Source organism: Leptosomus discolor, chromosome 1, assembly GCF_034619465.1.
Source record: "Leptosomus discolor isolate bLepDis1 chromosome 1, bLepDis1.hap2, whole genome shotgun sequence".
NCBI classification, from domain to species: Eukaryota; Metazoa; Chordata; class Aves; order Leptosomiformes; family Leptosomidae; genus Leptosomus; species Leptosomus discolor.
In genome coordinates, this window is record NC_141391.1 from 17,063,858 (window position 1) to 17,089,200 (window position 25,343).

At 39.6% G+C, this 25,343-nt stretch overlaps 1 protein-coding gene across 8 annotated transcripts in view; it reads left to right on the top strand.

Annotated features, from left to right (window-relative positions):
- The window catches only part of GRIA4 (glutamate ionotropic receptor AMPA type subunit 4), a 242,057-nt gene that overhangs the window by 195,293 nt on the left and 21,421 nt on the right, over positions 1 to 25,343 (top strand). For 5 of the 8 annotated variants that reach the window (XM_086481766.1, XM_086481765.1, XM_086481768.1 and 2 more), the window contains one exon: positions 4,573 to 4,820. The exons of the other annotated variants lie outside the window; for them this stretch is intronic. In XM_086481766.1, the coding sequence (XP_086337892.1) occupies positions 4,573 to 4,820 (248 nt within the window). The remainder of the gene's footprint in view (positions 1 to 4,572; positions 4,821 to 25,343) is intronic. 8 annotated transcript variants of the gene reach the window in all.

Genomic DNA, 25,343 nt, shown 5'->3' on the forward strand with positions numbered 1-25,343 from the left:
AATATAGTTTGTAACTCCTGCAATACTTTAGCTACATTTTTACCCCCACAAGACCATTTGTTGGAGTTTTCAGTTATTTTAATTTGTGGAAAGCTTATTGATCCTGTCACATTGGGCAAAAGAGGTGCCCCGAGGGATACTGAAGCCAGTGATAATTAAAGCAGCGTTGCACTATTGATTCATCTGAAGCTACACTGCTGAAATGATGTGCAGCATTGAAAGCCTGTGATGATAACATGGAGTCTTGCAGGTTTTTTTCTGCTTATGGATTTGGCTGTGTGCGTTTTGCTTTAGGGTCTTTGGTAGTGGGCAGGAAATGCATTTTTTAATTTACTGACGTTCAGATGAATAATAAAGAGAAAATATATCTCGGAGGGATGTGGTTGGAGCATTAGGAAATAGCCTAAATAGCCATTCATATGTCTGTGCTGTCTCTATTGATTACTTCATTTTCATTTGCTTTCCTGTGTTAGTGTGCTTGGTATGTAATCCTCATCGTTTGCCAGCTGGAAAACAGGGAGCCTGGACATCACAAGGAGTACATAATAAGCAGTCCCTCCTGCTTTATTTCATGTCTCTAGCAGATGAAATTTAAGCCTAGCTGACTGAATGTGTGTGAGTTTAATGTTTGAACATGGCTCTGAATAAATGCTGTGAGCCAGTAATCCTTCCTTGGAAATTACACCGTCTAGGAGCATTTTTAGAAGGAACATGGAGTGATAATTTCTTCTGATTGTCTAATTGAAAGGGACCTCCCCTGTGTTAGATACTCCCATGCACCCTGACTGTTTTTGGTTTGGCCAAACTGAACTCAGTGAACAATTAATAAAATTAGGGATGGGATTTGTGAACTATAGACAGTATCAATTCAAGGGCAGCTGCTGAGTGATCCCCAAAAGGTCTGTAGTAAAATAACCTTTTTATTGTGAGAGATATCCCCATAGAAGGACTTGTAAATATTTTCTATTAGGTGTAAAAAGATGATGCTTTATAAGATATAAATGGCACTTAACCAACACACAGTGGTTGAGCCTTCACGTAATGAAACTGTCCAAGGAGTTCAGTCTAAGCTAGATTTCTAGATTTCTTCTGTAGACACTGGAGAAAGAAAAGCATTCTTGTGCATCCTGTGCAGGACAAGTGTGTTGAAATAAATCACCCTTTAAAGTAGCTTCCTCTTTGCATCAACTCTAGAGGGATCCCACTGAAATGGCTAGGGTGCTTAGTACCTCATTTTTAATGGACACAGTTCAGTGACAGGTTTCTAACCACACCTATCTTCTTCTATAGCTAGGGTGTTGGTATACACCTAAATATGACAGTACAGATGCTCTCTGGGAGCTTTATTTTTTACCTGAAGTGGTAGAAACTCATCCTGTGGTCCCTAAAAGCCCTGATTTCACATCAGATGTCTAAAAACATGGTGGCATTAATATCTAGGAGGCTTGTCTGAGAAGTGAAGTGTTTTGATCCTGAGATAGCCATATTTCCTATTTTCTTGAAAAGAGTATAATCCCTCAGTATTTATCATTTATATTCATCTATGCTTTACCCATAGATTCTTCTTTAGCTCAATTTGTGGAAAGTTAGGTGTTTAATTCTGGTAATTCCAGTTTCAGTCCATCACAAGCAGAGGTGGTAACCACAATATATGCAGAGGAATAGTTCTTTCAATTAGAATGAAGCTGTGATGATAGTTGAAAACATGATGCCGAGGACCAGGCAGATTTATTTAACTTTGGATTTATTAACTTGAGACATTTTCAAAGAGTATCCAGTACTTGCAGTTTTTTTAGGTGATGATGCAAAATTTAATTCCCAAGGAAACAGTAAAGAATGAAGGGGTTGTTTTCTTAAGAGGTTCAAAACACTTGTACAACCCATTATTTTGAAGTAATGAGGTCAGATCTTTTGACATAAAAACAGTCTTGGTCACAAAAATGTCATTATTCTTTTAAATCTTCTTGCAAACACAGATACTTTTTTTGGTTTAATTAATATTTCATGCAAAATCTCTCCTTAAAGAGAAGTTTCCATCTGTAATATCAACCATTTTGTCACTTTACTCTTAAAGGATGAAGAGAAAAAAGAAGGAAAATCAATGTCCTCTTTATATTTCTTTCATTTATATCAAAATACAAAGGGAAATATTAAAAGTAACTACAAATGCTAAACATAGGTGTATATGCAAAATTTGAAGCTTTATAAAGATTGAGACTGTGTTGATCGCTTTTTTAAAAATGTTGCAATCGAGGTCCTGTTATTGAATGATTTCTAATCTCTGGAACAGTATAGTGATTGTTAATGATATTGTATGCGCTGTTTCTAAAAATATTTTTCACAAAACATGAGCAAAGATAAAATATCATTGACAGACAATGTTTGCAGAAACACTGTGTAATATATAAGTTAAGACCTAGCCTGAAACAGTAGTACGAGAAGACTTGTTTGCCAAGTCTATTTCATGTGGTTAGAAGCAAACATCATCACTTTTGGTATTAGAGTCATGTGTAACTTTTCGGTCAGTGATTACTGTCTGCCTGAAGATGAGCCTTCAGGACATTTTCTCATCATTTGATCATTTCCGATCAAAATGTCAGAAACTCTGGACAGCTATTCAGTCAACGTTGATTCTGGGTTGAAAACAGAAAAGGGAAAAGGCATTTTAAAACCAACATAAAGAAAAAGAAGACTTTGATGCTATTAGCTATTTGCTATTTCTTGTTTTGGACACACTGACAGTTGCGTTTTCTGAGCAGCTTGCTCAAGAGGGAAAGAGCTTAGTTTTAACAGTCCTACTCAGAAAAGCCCTAGATGAAAGTTGTCTTAGCTTGGCTGACTTCAGAGGAAAGCTGCAATGTTTCCTCATGACAGTAAGGAATATCTGTTGGTTTGCTCTCAGTTTTCACTCTGAGTTGACATCTAGAAATTGAATGTTAATAAATGAAAGTTTGGGAGATGAAAATGTTCTTACAGAGCAGATGCTGTGTTAGACTTCCCATATTTTTTTGTCTCTTGATGGGTGAAGGAAACTAAATCCTAAAAAAATAACTTTAGATGAAACCTTTTTCAATTGATTTAGGGCATTGTTTCCTCTTGCTAATAGAGCTATTTTGTGTTGTATGTTTTTAGTTTTGAAGGAAAGGGACCTATTATACATTTACTTTATAAAGAATCTGATGATTTGCATGTTAAGATGTAAGAAATGATTGAAAGTGAAGGCAGACAATCATTCAGTAATTGGTAAAAAGGAGTGCTTCAGGAAAGTTACTCTTAACTGTACAAAGGCTCAGTTGCAGGCTTCTTAAAGCCATTTTTAATTTAAATAAAACTTATATTATAGGATTTGATATTTGTTTAAATATTCTAAGGCACTTTGTTTTGGGGCTTTATAATAATTAATATTTTCTTGGAGTGCTCAGCACAGTGTAGGAATGGGCTTGTAGGCCAAATCTTGCTTAGCTAAAAACTCCTGTTGACTCAAATAAAAGCTGACTTAAGCATTGGGCTAAAAAGTCCTTTTTGCTGCATGCACAAGACAAGGCAAGTGCCATCATTATTAAATAAAAACACTGTATAGTGTTCAGCTGACGTCCTGCTGGTTTGCATGTATGTATCCCTGTTGCTGGAGGAAGCAAAGGACTTCTTGAGCTAATCTTACGAGCATAGGAAGCTTCTCAGCCTGACAGCATTTCTTTCCTTCCTTTCAATTAACATTTTTATTTGGTTTTATTTTTTATTAAGTTTTATTTTTTGCTCAGGTCTTTACATGGTTACACCATGCATTCCCAGACAAGAAAATATGCAACTAATGCACTCTAAGCCATGGATTTTTGCACTCTTTGAGCAAGCATATTTCTTACTCAATCACTGGCAGGATCAGAGTCTTTCAAATGAATCCACTGATACTGCAGTTTTAAAACCATACATATTACTTCTTTAAGACAAGTGCTTAGGGTGTTTTGTTTCTTTTAATAGCATATTTGCTCCAATTTGCTGTTTCCATCATTTATTGTGAACCACGTCTTGAAAAGTTGTGCAGCCTTTCTGAATGTAAATTGAACGAATTCTGGATTCTGAATTATGAAAGCAGAAATCTTACTTAAGCTATTGTAGTTTTGATGGTGTAAGAAGTGCGTATTAGAGCTGATAAACACTTCAAGATTCAGCTCAGTATTTATGTGGAGATTATTTTATTGTTTCTCTTTCCCATGCAGGTTTATTGTGGATATCTGTTTCATATGTAATTCCCTAAAACACACTTTACATCACTTTGACTGGGTGAACTGCCTATATCTAGCTGTAAATTCAGGTCTTATCTTTGCAGTTATTTTATTGTGACTGCTAGATGTTAACTGAAAGTAAGCATAATAACTGATTTTATGGTATTGATATTGTTATTTCTTACTTCTTTTAAAATAATCATGGAATTCAAAGAAAGTCCTTATCCAAGCATGATTTTCCCAACCCCAGCTGTTTGAAAAATTAAGTATGATAGATTTTATTTTGAACAGTGCCATCCTGAAATGTTGTGACATTCTTTTGTTCTAACTTCTTTTTAATTTTCTCCAGAGATCAAAAATAGCAGTGTATGAAAAGATGTGGACCTACATGAAATCAGCTGAGCCGTCAGTGTTCACTAGGACTACTGCAGAGGGAGTAGCTCGTGTCCGCAAATCCAAGGGCAAGTTTGCCTTCCTGCTGGAGTCCACCATGAATGAATACATTGAGCAACGAAAGCCATGTGACACCATGAAAGTGGGAGGAAATCTGGATTCGAAAGGCTATGGCGTAGCCACACCGAAGGGTTCTCCATTAAGGTGGGTGGAATAGTATAACAATATAAAATGTGTTGTTATAGTATTCCACCTTCCCTGATGTCCCTGATATAGCTCTTTTTGTTTTGTGTGTGAACATGGTATGTTATTTTTCTTTTCTTCCATTTCATATTTTTTTGATCAACAGAGGTAACCATTTCTAATTGCAATATGGATTTAGCAGCTATAGTTGGCACATCTTTCAAGGCCATATAAAAACCAAACTGGTTGAACACTAGCTACTTGAGGTCAGCCTCGATAGGATTAACGTCAACTATTCTATTTCATCAGCTTTTTTCACCAAATTCAACCCTCTATAGTAGTATTATGCCTACATTATCTGCATCAATATCTGCATCAATAATATGCCTACATTTTATGTTTTGTTTATTGATCTTGGCTGCTAATTTCTGAATAAGAAGCTGCTTGTAACATCTTTTTTTCAAATGTCATCACCTGGAGGCAATTAGGCCTTCATTAAAGCAACTTCATTAAAGTACTTTTTATTAAAGCACCTTCTTATTTAGGAAAAAAAAAAAAAAGTTTGTGTTTCTAGCATTATGCATTTCAGTACTGCCTTCAAACTCACCAATATTTTCTAACCATGATACCAGATGCATTCAGTCAAGTAGGAGAGTTTTTGATTCACAGGCAGAACATCATTTGCTTTTCGTTCAAATTGTCAGGGAAACAGAAGTGAAGGTACTAGTTCTGTGTTAAAATTGACAGTATTTACCATTATGTTGTCTTCAGTGTTTAAGGCAAACAAAACTTGCCTCTTTCCTCTGCTAGACTTGCCAGTTTTCTTCAAAGCAAAAGAGTAACTAGCAGATTGAGGGACTGTGGCCAGTGGAGTCTTATAGCAATAGGGCGCATGCGGGTAGGGGAGAGGGAATGGCCCACGGAGCAACCAGCAACCCACTTCTCAAATTTGTGCTCATGATAAGAGACTACAACAGGCTTTGATGAAATAGATTCACAAAGGAGATGAAGTGAGTTGAAGGGAGGAGCTGCAAGTGCAGATGGAGCCATAATTCTGTGCAGGAAATAACTAAGGAGGTACCTGTCTACATCTGTGACCGCAGAGGAGACATCATTAACCACTATGCAGATAACTTGACTCACTCTTAACTCACCAGTTTAACCTGCACATAATATCACAAACCTCAATAGCCTTAACTGTATTACATGGATGGGAATAGGAGTATCATCAGAACCATTTCCATCTCCAGCAAAAGAAGATTTGAATGTGCAGGGGAAAATCAGACCAGTTACTTTAGTGATTGAATATGAATTTTTGGTCCTTTGCTTTCAGTACCTCTCAGATTTAAAAACTGCCACCTTCACTGCTGAATAAAGTAGTAAGAGAACATAATGAGGTAAGAGAGGGAAAATAACAGTAAAAATATTAGCTATAAAGGAATACATATGCAGAACTCATGGGGTTGTTAAAGGTAGAAGGCAGCAGATAATAGGAGAAGCTGATCTATTATATGGGCATATTTTCAAAGCACTTATTTTTTATTTTTGATAGGTTGTTATCACCTCCTCAGTGTTTCAGACAACCTGGAAGTGGTAGGCAGCACTGCAATTTAGTGGAGCTGCTTTCCCATAGTAGGGAAATGCCCATTGCTGACACAGTCATGCTCTACCGTGCCAAAGCTAGGGCAAACTTTTTAGCAATCACTTTAGCTGCTGTGGCACCCTAGCAGTGGGCTGTCTGCTCTAAGCATGCTTTATGGTGCCTTTAGTCCCTCTCACTTTTTTCTGCAGAATATCCAACACCAACAACAAGAGGCAGCTTGTTACAATGAGCACTAGTAGCCACTGGAAGTTGATTTGTGTCAAATTTGGGCTTATTTCATTTTTTTTTCAGTTGGCTAGATAAAAATATCTAGGATTAATGGGGATGAGACATAAAGCAGTTAGAAGGAAGAGGACCTAGTAAGACAGTTTAATAAGAACAGAGAAGAAGAGCACAACCATGATTGTAAGGATCAGCTGTGAAATCCTGGTTCCATCCCAGCTGAAGATCAAGCTCCCATATGTTTCAGTGGGGCCACAGTTTGGTCTAACTGGAGGTTGGCAACTATCATTAGGGTGATGTGATCAAAAGCGTTTAGTTTTTCACATCCTGCCTTCAAACGTGTTTCAAAAAGGGAAATAGGGGAAATCCTACCCAACCTGAAAATTGGACCAAATCTTCTTTCAAGCTGTCTCGACTGGCTGTCCATGTCCATGCCTTTCCCAAGCCTTTCTTTCACATGTGCTAAGCTGCTTGTTCTCCTTCTGCACCCCATTCCCCCTCCAGCCCCAGTGACAAACCTCGGGCAACACATCAGTGCTGCTTAGCTATTAAAAACATTAAGCAATGTACTTAATGTTCTGGACAAAAATAAAGAACAAGCAATACCTCACATTCGTACCACCTCTTCCATGTATGTCTACAGACAGTAGCGCCTACTGAAGAGGGGAAAAGCTTCCTACCCGTGTGCTTGTGAGCAGAAAAGACTTAGCTGTAAATTTTAACTGCATGCTTCAGTATTTTCTGAATTGTTTGAAATTGTAGAATATGCTGGGTTTGCTATTTTGACTGCATCCCACATGGTAGTGTTTCTGTTACTGATCAGATGACTTACGTAATTGCTGCCTGCACAGATAATTGCAAATATTGAACATGCAGTTTGAAATCCATGAAGGACAGACTAGCTAAGCTCGTTACATAAATTAGTCAAAAGACATAATTTGCTTTGGGAGTTGTAAATTCTGTTTTTTATTTAATAATCATAATCTCCTATTTGAGTTATGTGTAGGCCACAAATTACTTGATGTAGTTCACAAATAATTGCAAGTAGCATATAAATGTTAAACATTCACACTCTATTCTTGGGCTGTTCAGGACTAAGGAAAATATCAATTTTTTTAAATGAATTATTTATAGCAAATTATTCAGTAAATTCTTTGAACACCTATTTCACTAGAGATACTTTAGTCTTAATCCTCCTCCTACTTACAATGATTATAAATCAGGAGGTTTTTTCACTGAAAATGTAGTAACAGCTGCATAAAATTGATGTGAGTGTATGGAGAACCAGACAATATATTTTCACACATCTAACACTGACAGAAAGTGGGGTGGTCTAAATCAGACTTCTTCCTGTAACATAGGACTAGCAATGGTTCCCTGCCATCACATCACCAGGCTCATCTTCATTATAGAGCACGTACCCATCATTTTGCTCATGCAGATGAAATCCATTGGTCAGAGCAATCCAGAGACTGCTCTCTCTGTTGCTCATGACCCTACACATGAGCAGGGTCATGGATTTTAATTTGTAACTCTTCCTTATTGGGTTCCATGCTACACTCCTGCAGTGTTCAACCAGTACCTATTGGCTAATTGGAATGATTTATTCTCAGTGCTGGTGCGGTATTAGGATTCATGCATATCACTGGATGGAGGAGAATGGGAAATACCTGATGTGTGTTTCTTTTATGCCCACCCGGCAGTACCACATTACACATCATGTGTGTCTCCTTCCTTCCTTCCTTTTCAGTGATATTCATTTCTATATAATGTTGTAAAAGGCTGACATATTTAAGAAGGACATGGGATTGAGGGCAAAGGCTCTCATCACAACAAAGATTGAGTTTCTGTCATGGCACTACCCAGCTGTCCTTACTGTTTCCTCCTCCTACCACGGTAGGTATCTTTCCAAAACTGCTGTGTAGTAATCAGTGTGAATTAATGCGTTTTTTTCTTCAAAGGTGGTGTTTTCAAAGGTGGTTAAGAGAGTGCTGCTTGTCTGCTTAGCAAGACCTGCCTTTGTAAATGTGTTGTTGTTAGAAGATGTTCTCATGGCCAGACTTCTGGCCATTGTGGATCACCCCTGGCACGTCTGCCTTGCCACTTGCAATAACATGTGTTTCTAGAGGGCAGCACCTCGAGATCTTGTATGACACAAGTCCTATGCCTTGCATGCCTCTGCTTTTCTGTTTTAGATATGTAGGCATCATAAACAAGTTTGAATAGTGATGAACATGAAAGAGTTCTCCACTCTAAGAAGTAATGGAAAAGGAAGTAGGGGCAATATTTTCTTAAAGGTACACTAAAAGCTTTTTCTACCTTTTGTACCTTGAAGCTGTTTGATGCAAAGGTGAATGACAGGTTGGGCTAAAAAATGAGGAGTTGTCATCATTGTTTCTGTGACTGTTTTAACTAAGGAGTTTTGGCTGTCCTGTCCTGCAGCTGACAGTATGCAGTGTGGATGAGTGAAACCTGCTCAGGTCATGAGTGTTTGGTGAGACACTTTTTGTCCAGCCAAATGAGTGTGGCAGGATTAGATCTAGCCAAATAATAAAAAACTGTTGTGCATATATGTGTTGACGTATTTTAGAGACTGGTGATGGTTGTTCACCAACTTGATGAAATCCAGAGGTATATTAAGTTCCTGCTATTGCAATTACAGTTAATGTTTATAGATATGAATCTGGGATTCTATATTTCATTATTCAAGTCTCTATTCTTTTTAGGTAGTAAAGAAATAACTCCAGTTTGACTTTAGGAGGAATTCTTTATGTTCTGGAGAGGAAGGCAAAAACGTCCACATGGTGATATTTCCTGGTTCTTTGCAGTATGACAGCTGGTGACATGAACTGACACCTTACACCAACTAAGGTGCCAGTTCTTTATCCATTCTTTTCTGTAGTTGTATTAACATGAGATGGGAAAAGTGGGAAGTGCATCAGTGAAGCAGGTGATGCAGATGTAATTTTCTGATAATTCTATCAACTTGTGTGAAGTGCAAAGTGCAATATGAGTGAAGCTATGGGGTTTAGTTTCCATCCTTTGCAAGGGAGGAGTGCCCTGGAGAGAGCTTGGGGTGCAAAAGGCATCTCAACAGTGCCCTGTGAATTGTATGGATTCTCCTGCTTTATATAGTTGTGCAATACCTGAAAGAGATTTACCCTAGAAGTGAGAGATCTGTGGTGCAGGGAACTTTTTCTTGATGAAACGTGAATTTATGTGAATAAGCTGAAGATCTGTTATGAAGGAAGTTGTCGTGTCCATGGGCTTTATAAACTACAGTCTTGGTCTTATGACTTCATCTAGTCCTTGTTTTCCTGAGGTAAATCTATAAAATTGCCCTTCTTTCATTGCTTCGTTTCAATCTGGTACTACAGCTGACAATGTTACCTTTACTTTTCAAGGATATATCCAGTATGGACCCTTAGTTAGAAATGTAGAGTTGAAGGAAAACTTATTTTGGTAATGCATGCTCATTCATAACACAATTTTGGCAGACCTTACATAGGATGGGATACTCCCTATTCTTTTTTTTTGGATGTGTTTTTCGCTGACCTGAAACAAGCTTGGGAAAATAAGGGTAAAACTGATAGTATTATTTCTTCCAATGGAACCATTAAACTTTTTATCAAGTTGTGTCCTTGATGTATTTGGAGACTAGAGTATAAGGAGCTTATTGTGGAAGCAATTCCCAGATCATTATTCACTGTCAAAGATGTGAACTTAATATACTATTCTGATATATACCCCAGTTCTCTCTTTACCCTGGTTTTGTAGATCAGTGAACTGATAATTTGCACCAAGCTCTGTGGGAAAAGAATCAGAGTCATAACACGGTAGTCACCTATAAGGACAGATAAAAATGTTTTCACCAAAACGTCTTGCATTCTGTTTTCTTACAATTTTTATAAAATTCATAGCTAGAATCATAGATTGGATTTATGTGTACAAAGAATGGGTATCATATTCACAGATTCCCTCTGAATAACAGGAAAACTAGAAAAAAAGTTGTTTGAGTTGACCACCCAAATTACTCACAGAGTCAAATTTATTTCCTACAGAGGACTTTTTCCACTAGTGTTTTTCAAAGGTTTTTCTACTGTGGAAATCCATGAATTTCTGAGTTCATGAATTCACAAATGAATGTTTTGTACCTTTTGAATGAAAATTCTTTGTACTGTGGAAATCCATGAATCTTCACAAAAATAGACTTTTCGCATGAGTGAAGCTTCCTTGTGCAAGTTGTGTTGTATCATAAAGTAAGCATTTCCCTGTACCACTCTTCAGTGTACTCTATATTGTTCAGTTTTCAAAGGACTTTGTAGATTTTTTTGTGTTTTAACTGATATCATTGATGTAGCTGTTCTATCTTGTGGTGTTTCTACGTATCTGGTCTGCCTTGTTTACTCAGTGGTGTGTTCCTGTTTCTAGAAAGGTACAGAAATAGGCAAAGGTAATGTAAGCTTGGGTCACCACGGTGAGGTCTGTGCCCTAGTGCTTTTGAGCATTGTTCTGGCAATTCAGAGAAGAATGGATATTTCCTCTGCTGTCTAGCTGTCTTTCAGCTGGCAACACTGGCATCTAAAGACTTCCCCAGATCATTCTGAAGACAATTGACCTTCACAGTGAGGAGAGATGCAGAGGAAGTATGTTCAATTTTTTTCACATGTTTCTCTTCTCCTGCCAGAATGGCTGGTCTTGCCCATAATCCAGCTGGCGGCCAGTGACAAGTGGTGTTCCCCAGGGCTCAGTATTGGGGCCAGTCTTGTTTAATATCTTTATCCATGATCTGGACAAGAGGATCGAGTGCACCCTCAGTAAGTTTGCAGATGACACCAAGCTGGGCAGGAGTGTTGATCTCCTTGAGGGTAGGAAGCCTCTACAGAAGGATCTGGACAGGCTGGATTGATGAGCTGAGGCCAATGCTATGAGGTTCAACAAAGCCAAGTGCTGGGTCCTGCACTTGGGTCACAACAACCCCATGCAGCCCTACAGGCTTGGGGATGAGTGGCTGGAAAGCTGCCTGGCAGAAAAAGACCTGGGGGTGCTGGTCGACAGCCGGCTGAACATGAGCCGGCAGTGTGCCTGGGTGGCCAAGAAGGCCAACAGCATCCTGGCCTGTATCAGCAATAGTGTGGCCAGCAGGAGTAGGGAGGTGATCGTGCCCCTGTACTCAGCACTGGTGAGGCCACACCTCGAATCCTGTGTGCAGTTTTGGGCCCCTCACTACAAGAAAGACGTTGAAGAGGTGGAGTGTGTCCAGAGAAGCGCAACGAAGCTGGTGAAGGGTCTGGAGAACAGGTCTTATGAGGAGTGGCTGAGGGAACTGGGGTTGTTTAGCCTGGAGAAGAGGAGGTTGAGGGGAGACCTGCTCACTCTCTACAGCTACCTGAAAGGAAATTGTAGCGAGATGGGGATTGGGTCTCTTCTCCCAAGTAACAAGTGACAGGACAAGAGGAAATGGCCTCAAGTTGTGCTAGGGGAGGTTTAGATTGGACATTAGGAAAAATTTCACTGAAAGGGTTGTCCAGCATTGGAACAGGCTGGGCAGGGAAGTGGCTGAGTCACCATCCCTGGAGGTCTTTAAAAGACGTGTAGATGTGGTGCTTGGGGCCATGGTTTTTTGGTGGACCTGGCAGTGCTAGGTTAATGGATGGACTCAATGATCTTAAAAGTCTTTTCCAACCTCAATGATTCTATGATTCTATAATCAGTGTGCTATCCACAGAGGCAGTCTTTTCAGCAAAGCACTGTAGGAGCTAGAAACTGTGTGTTACTTATGTTTGATGCAGAGAATATTCAGAGACAATTGGTGAATAATGAAGGTTTGAGCATAAAAATGATGTGAAATTACTGAGTTTGACTTCTGTTCTTTTAAAGCAAGGGTCACTGGAAAAAACAGAAAACTCTGCATAGTTATGGTGTGGTCTGTTGATATTTAGAAGAACAGGATTTTAGTCAGGAGTTTCACTCACCAAGATTTTACAAGGTCATTTCTTTCTGTGATACAAAATTATTTGAAAACTAGAATGTGATCTATAACATTTTACTCATATTTTAAACATTATCCTGTTTGACTAATGGTGTAGATCATACTGTATGACGTTGCATAATGTTTTTCCCTTCACTGTAGGCATAGCAAGGCTTGAATTACCACCCCATTACCCATTCAGCGTCAGAACTTATAGCCTGCATATTTCTCAAGCAGGTCAGATCCTTCAGAGCTTGTTGGGTTTTCTGTCAACTAAAAATAACATTTATGAGGTAAAAAGGCAGAGAGGGGACCACTGCTCAACAAGGAATGTAAAAGTCAGAGGTCAAAGAAAGATCAGTGAAGAGAGAGCCTGGCAAGGAATGTTAGCAAGTTATTCCTTCAGCTGAGCCTGGGAGGCATACTTAGTTTCAGTTACCTGGATTATTCCTGTCTAAAAAGAGAGTATCTGTTTTGAAAGTAAAAATAAAGCCTTGAGAACAGAGATCAGAATCCCAGCTTGCTCTGTTCCCCAGTGATGACTATTCAATTAATTTTATAAATTATAATCAAGATGAGGGTCTTCCCCATACAAAAAGAGTGCAATAAAAAAAAAGAGGAAAATTTGATCGCTAGTGAGCTCCATTGCAAGATGTACAAGCATATGTATTTAAGCAAAGTTTTCTACTTGGAGGAGTTTTGCCCTTTCTTGCAATTTTTACATTGAGGCAGGAAAATTGTCATAATCCTGACTTAAGTCACCAAATGGCAGTGAAGAGCATTGTTATTGAGAAAGTTTCTGGAACTTTAGAAGAAAACCACTCATTAGTGTCCATGATGCTACAGTCTCCGAAATTTCTCTGTCCTGGCAAAAAAAAAAAACCCTACATCAGTCTGTCTTTCAGGTACTTCAAAGAGCCATCTCTGATCTACCTTGTCCCACAGAGCCTGTTTCTTCATTGCTACTTGAAGGAAGTTTTCACCCTCAGGCTTTGGGGAGGGTTCATAATTGAACAAAGCTCGATTATGTTTGGTCTGGAGGAGACAGCAAAAGACACAGGAATTTGTTCTGTTGCCATTTCTGTTTTCTGACACTGTGAATGGCATTAGAAACAACTGTTGGAAAGCAAAGCTCTTCCAAGAAGCGCAGCTCCCATTTTGGTTGCACAGTCGCATTCTGGTACCTCTCTGCTAATATCATCCAGCTCCTTACTCCAGGGAAGGTCCCAGGATTTTAGTGAGAACAGTTGAGAAACGAGGTGCTTCTGAGCAGGAGCGGAAGGACAGAGCATGGCAACGGCAGTGAAAATATTATCTAGAAAGGTTTTTATCTAAACATTGCAATGGCAATAGGTATTTTTAAAGTAGCAGTATATTCAGTAGTGAAACTACTATTCCGTCTCTTCAGCTTTAGCATTGGTTTAGCAGCATGATGAGGCTTTTTTTCCTTGGTTTTCTTTTTTTATGTGGTACTTATACAAGAGCTTTTTCCTTCTGGTATTTCATGATTACTAAAGGGGAAGTTTCTGTGCTGCCATACAAAAGGATTGCTTGGGTCAGTGCAAGGTAGTTAGTACCAGGCAAGTTTTATAACAGGTTCATTTTCTACAATCAGAAAGAAATCAAGGCATAAAAAAAATCCCTTTTTTTTTTTTTTTTTTGGTCTGTTTCAGAAATATTTGAATACAAACAGGACCTTCATGATATCAAATCTGTACAAATTAAATTTGTCAGGCTGTTCAGTTCTCTTGACAGGTAAAAAGGGGCATATATTTAAGTATAACTAGTAAACTTCCCTGAAATTATCAGAATGTCTCAAAAGTACTGATACCATTGCTGTGCACATGTCATATTGACTTTCTGGACATTTGCCAAGGCTTGATAAGCATTAATCCTCAGAGAGTGCCTGTGGGATACAAAAGGGTTATTATTGTTTCCAGTCTATAGATTCTCTGAGGAACAAACTCTGCTTCTTGGCACTTCAGAAATAAATTTCTCTTGCCCTTTTCACTGCCATTTCCCCAATCTCTCATAAAGCAGCTCAGCAGAGGCCAAGATGCAGCCCATTATATTTTAACAATGCAGCTTGTTATTATTTCTCTCTTTTCTTTTCATGACGACTTTCTGGCTGTTTAGGTGTCAATTCCCAGGAAACTGCCAGGCTTCAGAATATGTATTCATTAAGGGCACAAGCCAGCTACCCTTTGAAGTTGATGGTACAGTTCCCACCAAGTAAAAGGCCTATCCTACTAAGATAATAATTGTTCCAGTAAGCAGTAGGTAGGCTAAAGCAAAGGAGTTGGCCACTGAAAGACATCTCAGCAGCTTATAACAATACCTCTCTGTGGAACTGACATTTGGGGAGCAACTAGCACCTGGAAAACAGTTTGCAACTAATCTGTGTGGTAGTTGCAAAACTGCCCACTTCTAATTGACAGTAACTACTACATGGACTCCCGAGAGACACAAAATGACCATTTAGTCTTTATGCAGCCTTGGGTCTTACGAGAAATCCTAAGCCAAAAGTAGGGGGAAAAGAGTTTATTTTCTTTCTAGTGGTTTCTTTGAGCTAAGAAAGGTGTCTTAGACTGGGACACTGTGCGATGGAGTAGACATTATGGAGGGAGTGAACATCCCAGAATGAAAGACGAAAAGATGTTGCCAAAGAAAAAAGTACAAAACAAGATTCAGGAGTTTTAATATATAGTTTAAGCTACTCTGTGTCTTGGTATAACATCCCTAAAATGCAGCTATTTCCCAACATCAGCAAGATGTTCCCAAGGTGCTCAGGTTCTAGATAAAAATGGCTATATGTGCATCTCACTGAACAATACAGACTTAAAAGATTGTATGATAAAACAGGGACTTGTCGTCAATCAGTAATTATTTCTCCGAACTGGTCTACCTTGTGTGTGGTAGGAAGTAGTCAAAACTACCGCTTTTTTTCTCAACTATCTCTAGATATCCTTTGTTCAAGTCTCTGTATTTTTATTGCTAGAAGTCTTACTCCCATTTTCTGCCTTCCTTCATCTGCTTCCTATTCCAATTAAGTCACTGAGAGCTCAAATCAAAGCTGAAAAAAGATTTAGCTCCTCTTTAGCCATATATTTTAGCAAATCACGTGATACTGAACTGTGTGGTCTTTTGTTGAGTAAGACTCTCTTTTAACAGCTTTTGTCAGCATTGTCAGTTTTCTGTAATCAAAGGTTGACCACAATGTTCCCTGCACTTTTTTAAAGCTGCAATTCAACTGAATGACAGTGGTCCAAGCCTGACCTGATACAGACACCTATTTTGTTGTTATGCTTCAGTTACTTCTTTCTGCTCTAAAAGAACACATAAAAAGAATAATATGCCTCCAGGACACAAAGAAGACAGAATTTTTTTTTCTCCCCCCCCCGCGACCCAACATGGGCAGGAATAGCATCTGTGCGCAGGAAGATCCAGATCCCTTGCATCTTCCATTACTAGCAGCAGGTATGAACGAGGCAGGCCGGTGAGAGCAGCCCCAACATCTGGCAGCCCATCTGTTACCTCCAGAATAGGCTTTCTCCGTACAAGGTTACACATTAAGCTCATTCCAATCTGTGCCTTATATGGTTCTATTTAGTGCTGCTAAAATTTGCAACTGTGTCTTAAGAGAGGCTTTTACATTTAGAATGAGACCTTTGGCTTCCTTAGTACAGCTATAGGCGCCTGATTTTGCACACAGCAGTGTGGAAATTCTTTTTATAGCATTTTACATTGTATCATTTATGTGGTTCAGATCTATTTTGGATCTTAAAACTGAATCTACAGAAAAACTCATCAGACCTAGTTGGAAATTGTGAGTTATTTTCTACAAGATGTCTCAACTTTTTCTGGATAAGTGAAATCATCCAAAAAAAGTGTACTTGAAATTGAACAGAAAGTCATCACAGTTTCTTGAGGATTTAGGATTTTTTCCTATCACAGTTAAATAAGCGTGCTGCTAGTTTTGGCTTCTCTTTTAGATAGTGGGCAATTATCCAAGGCAGTTTCCAATTAGAGTGCTTTTAGTTCATCCAATTTGTGGCCACAAGAGAAGATATTGTGGCATCAAATAAAATAATTGCAAACATTCAGACCACATCTAGAATACTGCATCTTTTTTTTTTTTTTCCTCCTAATTCAAGAAAAACATCAATTAATTGAAGCAATTCCAGTGGAAGGTGATCAAGGGGGAGCTGAATCTGGAGCACCCACCCTGTGAGGAGAGCATGGGGGAGGTGGGCTTGTTCAGCCTGGAGCAGAGATGTCTTTGGGAGGGACCTAACAGCTGCTCCTGACCACTATGCTTTCGTTATGACTTCTGTGAATCGAAAGTCAATGAGATTGTTCTCATCTAAATCCCATTCTCCTGCTGGAAAAGCAGAAGAGAGTGAACTCAGTGAAATAAGTGGCAGTGCTTCGTATCTCTGCTTTGCCAGGGCAAAGGGAGCCCTTTGCTTCCTAAGCAGCCTTATAGAGCTGCTGAGTAACTGACAGCATGGATCTTTGAGGAACCCCTAACAGTGGGGTCAAAAGCTGGAAGAGGTTTTTGTTACAGGAGTCAGACCACTCAGGTTGGCTCTCTCTCACTTTTGGCAGGGTATGCGGAAAAATCAGGAGTATCTCATGGTTAAGGACTGAGTTGAGGGACTGTGTACAGAAGCTTAAGCTTGGTCTGTCTTTAGAAAGTGACTTCCATTGAGAGGTCAGAAGGATAAATTCTCTATGCACACTTGCCTGAAAAGGTCCAAAGATTTCTGAGCAGCAGTGAAGTGCAGTTGACTGAAGTCATGTCATACTGATAAGCTTAATTATGATCCTGCCCCAATTTCCTAGTGGTCTTGGAGAAGGTCAGTTCACCTTCTCACTTCAGTTTCACCTTTGCAAATTGAGGGTAATGACAATTGGCCATCAACCTCAGAGGAACAGAAAAGAATAATAGCATAGTGTTTATTGTGCTGTGAATATATAAGGCCATTCCTAATTCAGATGTTCATACGATTATTTCAAATCCATGGAGGTGTGTGCCTCAGGACAAACCCCACGGTAGATTTCTCGGTGTCTTTGATCAAAGAAACTGTTTTGCAGATAAAACAATAGGGAAAATGTAACTTCAGCTAGTGATTTCTTAATCAGTCTATGTTGTTCTGTTTTCCCTTTAGAATGCAATAGCAGAAATCTCTATCACCAGTGGACCCTACTCCCTCCAGCTTTTTTTATTAAAAGTGGCATCCAACATTAAAAGTTGGATCTCCACATCCGCTGCAGAGATTAGTGATTTCCATATCTTGTTTTCTCTATAGCCTGGCTGCTTGAAACATTACACGCATGAGTATTACTGTATTGATGTGACTGTACTTGGTCTGTCTGGTATGAGTGCTGGTGTATTTGCATTTGCTGCTGCATACATGGCTGTGCCGATGGTGGCAAGATTATATAGCTGGTTGCCAGAGGGATTGGATTGCCCTTGTCTGATAAATTCACCTGATCTTGGACTGATGTTCAGCTGGCTTCAGGGCATTTTAATTATCAGCACACTGGCTATTGGACTGACCCTCTCGTCTGGTTGCTGGCACCATTCATGTTTGTCTCAGCCTATCAGATCTTCCTCATTAACTTCTGCGATAATACTGAGACAGAAAGTCCTAGGAACTCTTCCAGCTAATCCCCATTTTGGCTGCTGACCAAATAAAGCTTTATATGAGACAACTGTAATTGCTTCATTTGTATGGTATTGATCCGCTGTTAGGCAAAACACAAGCCAGCATTTCACTGAGGCTCAAGTTATGCAGCATTATTTATTTTTTGCATTGCAGTTGCAGCTAGAGTTCCCACCTGGGGAATGGACCCCCTGTTTTTTCTCTCTGTCTCTGCTTCTAATTAAAATAATGAACTTCAAAGTGCTTGCATTATAATTAGACTAAAGCTTAAGAAACCATCTCTTAGCAGGAATCTTTCCATTTATTGCCTTCCTTCTAATCCTTCTTTATGAAAAAAATCAGTATGGAGTCACAAAGAGGCATGTAGCGTTAAAGAAACTCAGTCTACGTTTAGATCTGATAACAGTGTATCAGCTGTACAGATCTTATGAATTAGCGGTCTGTTTCTGGCAACAGTGAAAATCAAGCATCCGTCCTGATTTCTCAGTGTTGCCAATGGCTTTTGACATAGTGGCCATGTTAGATTAATAACTTTGTGGACATTGATGTCAGTGAATGAATTCCCTCAGAAGCAAACTACAGTTTTGCCCTATAGCTTTCCCACATAGAGTTGCTTTCCTTACTAGGAAAAAATTAATGGATGAGCAGAGTGCTTTTATTACAGTACTTTCAGCACTGTACACTGAATACACAATACACTGTATGCTGGTGGTATTTGGCTTTGCAGTCATTTCATGCTTCATTCTTATTAAGGTGAGACTGGGGCTTGGTGGCTGAAAGGTCTAATCAGACAGGCAAAAGATAGGTGCTCATTGGAAACAGCACCTCAAATAGTGGATTTCTTTCTGAAATAAAAATATAGACATTCATAGAATCATAGAATAGTTTGGGTTGGAAGGGACCTTTGTCCTCACCTTTCTTATAAGTCACCTTTAAGTATTGAAAGGCTACAATAAGGTCTCCCTGGAGCCTTCTCCAGGCTGAACAACCCCAACTCTCTCAGCCTGTCCTCATAGGAGAGGTGCTTCAGACCTCTGATCATTTTTGTGACCCTTCTCTGGACTTGGTCCAACAGGTCCATGTCTTTCTTGTGCTGGGGGCCCCAGAGCTGTACGCAGCACTGCAGGTGGGATCTCACCAGAGATGAGTAGAGGGGGAGAATCACCTCCCTCGACCTGCTGGCCATGCTGCTTTTTATGAATTCAACTTAATCTGGCTACTCCATGAATTCCTGAGAACAGCAATAGCAGTGAGGATTTTTTCCAGTTGCATCTGCTGAGAAGATAGCAGAAGGTTTTTTTCGCTCACTGTGGCTCTTGCAACAGATACCTATGTCTCTGTCACCCTGAAAGTGGTTAGATGCAACTCATTTTGTATGACTCTTCTCTGAGGACATCTCAGAAATGCTAGCTAGGATCGAGGACTTCTGTCACCTTTTATGGATCACCTTAAGCTGACAGTGAGGTAGTTCGTGAAAAAGGCATGCAGAGATGCTTAGTTCAGCATCTTTACTTGCAGAAGTAACTCCATTGTGAATCCCGATGTTATCTTACCATTTTTTAGACTGACATCTTAAACTAATCAGTTGCTGCTGATGTCTTACTGCCTGCAAGGAGGAAAATATAGCAACATATAATAAGGAGTAGAATAACAGAAGACCGTGTCAAATATAGTTCTTCTTACACATCGTTATATATTCATAAAGGGTGAGATTCAGCCTGGCATAAATGAAAAATTGGAGAAGTCTGATAGTAAAATCTCTTCAAATACTGCCAAATTTAAAACAATGTCCAAAAATGCCAGATACATTCAATACTGCATAAAGAAAGATCTTGAATTTATTATATTAGCTGCCCTGCTATCCACTGAATAGAACATACATTTATATAGCACATTGAAACATGGGGCTGGTTAGGAACCAGAAAATCTGATTTTTTTCAGTAAGTCAAACAGGATATTTTACTTTCCATGATCTGTAGCAAGAGTCAGAAATTAGTCCTGACTGTTTTTGGAGGTCACAGTAACATTTCTTCTAGGGACCTGTGATTCAGCCTAGGTCTGGGTCTTCCTGTGGATGAAAGCTGTGAAATGCTCAGTGAAAGGTACAATATTTCTGCCACTGCTGGGACTTGTTGAATGGAGTGAAAAAATGGAAGCTGCTGAAACAGCTGCCACCTGCTTTGTGCTGGAAGATTTTGATGTAGTAAAATCTTCCTCTGTGTAGAGTCTCCGATCTTAATAGGCCGCCTAGTAATCCATCAATGATATCAAACAGATTGAGATGGATATAAAGAAGTAACAACTTTCTAAGTTACAAGGAACCACATCCTATTTCTATTCAATAAGCACTGAATTAAATCCAAAAGAGATACATTTTTCCTAGTCTCATTCTGGGTGAAAGTAGTCACTCTGTGGCATTTAGAAGCATAAACCTAAAATGCCTTACAAATATGGCTAAGATATTATGTAAAAGAAAATTTAAATCTACTGGCCAACATCAGCGATGATGAATAATATTTTCAATCCTGTTAAACTCGAGTCATCCATTTGAAAAACAAATAGATCATTTGTGCAGACAGAAAACTGCAGCATTTGGCTTTTTCTTGCAGATGGAGTGACATAAGGAGTCTCGACGGCATGTGTCTGGATAACATACCATAATGTCATTTAAAGAGACCTGCACTAATGCAGTCTAGGTAGGAGAGGAGAGGGAAATCAGGAGATGTGGTAGAGCTTCACTGCTGTGGCCCCCACCACAAGCTATTACTCTCTGTCTTTCAGCAGTGCTAATCCAACGCTGATGGAACCTCTGCCTGGCACTGAACCACGTCCTGTGGACTGGCACTGAACCACGTCCTGTGCCCTGCCATGAAACCCCTACTTGTCTGTGCCAATACTACCATTTTCTCTCAGTTGGGGGCCCCTAAATTTAGGAGTTACTGGTGAGGCAGGTGAAACAGCATCCAAACACCCTACTGTGACAAAACCGTTGGGTCAAGATCTGCTTCACCTAAGGTGTAAAAAGGCAAAAGGCTTTCTGCCAGCCATGCCAGAGGTGAATGTTACACTGTTTGAAAGCACTAAATATTTTGGGGGCGTGTATTTAAAAATGCTCATTTTACACATTTCAAATTTTAAAATATTATTGTAAGTGCTTCGAGCAATATCAAATGTATAAAACTGTAAAGGGCTCAGGATTCCTAATGTTTCTGAGGTGAGAGAGAGTTTAGAGGCAGTTGGCAGTGGGCTAAGCTTAGCCTCCGAGCAATTCCTACAGTGTGGAGACAGTGTTACACTGGTGCTCAGACACTTGAAAAATCCCACTCAAGCCTTTAAAACATGTATTTCGAGTTGCAGGTGTTGGACTGCAGCAGCCTATTCACATAACACTGCTTATGCTGCGATCAGCAAGAAAAATTGTACTCTGAAAACTGATACTGCTCAATGAGGATTAGGCAGTCATTAGCAAAATTTAAAATAGCTCAGAGTTGGAAGAAAATAGTGTTTCTGCTGCTACTAAAGACTATATACTGAACCAATCTGAACAGTTATTCTAGGGACAATTTTATGTGTTTTTTATTTACAGCAAAGCTTTGTATAAAGCAGAGAAACATGCTGAGTTGCCTTCCCAGGTCAACTGCTGTTGTTTTTACACAAGCAAAATATATATTTAATTGCTTGTGCCAAGAAGTGTTTGCGTACTGTAATTGGAATATCTTGCTGCAAAACAGCTTTCAATTTATATAAATATTTTAAACTACAGTCATCAGACCTCTAACTGGTGTAAATTTTCAGAACAACTTTGAATTCAAAGTAGCTATGACAATATTTAGCAGCAGTGGGTCTCCCATTAATTGGAACTCCTGCTGATCCTCAAGGTGTCAGTTTGGTTCATATTTGTTTACAAAGCTCAGTTCAAGTAACTAAGCTGCATACTTAGGATATGCATAGAAGCTGTAAATAGTGCCCCTGGAAATTAACCGTCTTATTTGGACGGCTAAATGGAGAGCATTATACTTATTTTAATTACCCACAATTGAAAAGTATTTGAGTGCTGCTTTAAATTTCCCATCTCTAAACAAAGAATAACAATATATATACACTCTTGTAAATACACTTTATTCTTAGTGTTTGTAGAATATTCTGAGATTTTGTTCTGGAAAAGGTGTTTTAAATGCAATTGGACAGGAGATTTTTAAATTACATTTATAAATGGTATTAGCTACTAATGCAGCACACAACCTGCCTGTAGCTTTTTTGCAAGACTTTTGGCTTTCTACAGGCCAGTGAGTTCGTCAGGAGTATGTGGATTTTGCAAGATGGAATTTGAGAGGCACCCACTGTCCTGGTGGATCCTCAGCTAGGCCTGGGCACTCAACTGAGATGGCTGGTCACGTCCTTTCTCCAATAAGCGTGTATGTAGCAATGGAAGAGTTTACCAGGAAAGCTTGAGAGACCCACTGCAGAAAAGCTAGTATTGTTGTGAAGACTCACAACTTGAATATAAGTAGTTCTTTATTAATATAAATGCTGGGCAAGCTATCAGAACAATTGCCAAGGACTCTATTTTGTTTGAACTATCAGGTACATGTGAAAATGTATGGATATGTGCTGTGCTTCAGTATTTGAATACAATTTTTTCATACAAATAGCATGACAGCATGCAAACCTTTTTGAATGCCAGTACAAAAATTATTCCTATGAATTTTTGAATGTGTTTAAAAAAACATGATTTCAAAGTTGGCCCTTTGTCATTAAAATTTAGGTTGTTTTTCTTGTAAACATGCTCTTGCATTAGCTCGCTTTTTTAACATTTGCATTATTGATCCTTCAAGCCTTCTGAGTATAGAATGATGTAAGCTTTGGCTACATCTTCCTCATTAACGGAGTGCTTGTTTCATTCCTAATTTATTAAACATATTCAGCCAGTGCCATGCAGCTTTACACTTAATTTCTCTTGATGAATTGTCAAACACCCTTAAACTGCACTGCATTTGTGTCGTGTTACAATCTGCCATCAGCATTTTTCAAAACATGGTTAAAACAAACAGCTCATAAGATGGGCATGTTTTAATTTTTTGCTTGGTAAGGTTGCATTTTAATTTTTCCCATTTAAAATCATTCGAACAGATGATGTGAACAAGCTGTAAAAATGCACTATGTATGTCTGAGACAGATCCTCAGCTGCATCCAGGAGGTGCGAGGTTGTGCGGCAAGGGGAGGCTCTTGGGCAGCTGTGGCCTCCTCTTCCCAAGCTGCCTGGGCTGGATACAGGCTAGATCATGAGAGAATAACTGCGATTCACATCACTGAAATAAGATCACTGAACTCAGCTTCTCAGGACTTTCTCTCTGCCTTGTCCTGAGGGAGGACCCCCTCCAGCCTGTGCCAGGAGTGCCGAGGGGCTTGTCCAGGAGACGGCTGCATCAGCAGGGAGCTGCAGGGAGAGCCGTCCAAAATGCAAGGACAAAAATGAGTTTTGAGTTGCCTGAGACACGTCATCAGTTGCTGACGCGTTCCTGGCTGTGACATTGTGGCCTTGGGAAAGCTTGTTCCTTCTTGTTCCTTCAGTAAACTCCTCCTGTGGATGCACCACCACATCTGTGGCTTCACTGATCCCCACTTCTTTCCAGGCACTACTTATATGGGAGTATATATACAACAAACTTATATGACAATGTAACTCATGGGCTTTACTGGAACAAAAAGCAACTCTGTATTGGCAACAAAAAGCAACCTCACGTATGCTTCACCTGTGATGCTTTGGTCATTTAACATCCAGGTACTCTTTGTTTGAAGTTTGCTGTACGTTCAGAGAACCTAAGGTTAAACAGAAGTGGCGTCCCTCAACACGATGTGACTTCTAAGTGACTGAGCAATTTCTGAGGCTTTCAAATCCTCGTGGGAAGGATTTGTGAAAAGCCTTTTAGAGGGTCAGGATCTCTGCTTCTGCCTCAGTAACTGTGGTGGGGGCACCAGCACTTCTAGGACGATATGCTGTGCAATACTGCTGCCGTTTAAACAAAGCTGTCTCTGTGTATGTAGAGTCTCATTAGTGAGTCATGTTATTTTTGCACATCCTGCTTGTTCATTATTTCAAGTGAACAACATCCCCAGTGCTAAACAGTGAAGCAACAGTGCCGCCGCCTGTAAGGATAATGGCAGAATTTCACCAAGAATCTGCCCAGGATTCAAGGAAGTATTTTGCTATCTAATGTGCCAGTTACACATAATTTATGAGACTGAGTTCAGGAAAGGGATTCAGGAAAATGTCAAAGCTGTTTAAATAGCTAAGACATTTAAGTTTTCCTGGCAAAACTCTACTGGTTCCCTAAAAGATTGTTATTAAATGCTCCCAGCAGAGATCCTGCCTTTGTTGTAATGAATACTTAGGCACTTGTCTGTACCTTTATGCCATTTAATATTCAAAACCAGGTATTCTGAGACGTGACTTCATGGAGGAGGTCTCCTTTGCTACATGTGCTCAGGCCAAGGCCGAGTCCTCTGAATTGCATTCACAGATAGTGATGAGTGGTGCTGATGGGTGGTGTTTTCCACCCATCCCATGAACCACTGTGCATCCAGAGATTTGGGGAGCTTAAAGACTTAAACAAAAAGCAGCTGTGGCCAAGACTGTGGATACTTATTCAAGTCTAATCAGGCTGGAGAGAGCCTTTTCTGCCTGTTGCATGTATTCTGTGCACTCTGGGCATTAGGCTGTTGAAAACAGGCTTGATTTTACTGTGCAGGATGCATTTCATGTTTTAGTTTCTGGTTTCTTAGAGATGCTGAGATGCTGTGCTGAAATAGGTGCTTAAAGTGTTGCATTACACAGAATTTGGTGCCACCTCCCATGCTGTTCCCGTATGGCTGACTCAAATTTCCAGCAGTGCTAGTGATGTTGACTGCTGTGGTCCCTAGCCTGGGCCTCTGTCTCATTCCCTCATGGTGCAGGGATCTTCCTGTGTCTCTGTCAGCCTTGGAAAAGCCCCTTCTGTGGTTGAGCGTGTAAGTGCTAGGTGCCGCAGTGCTGTATGCTGTAGTGTTCAGGTCATTTGTTGAATGCCTGCCTCACTGCT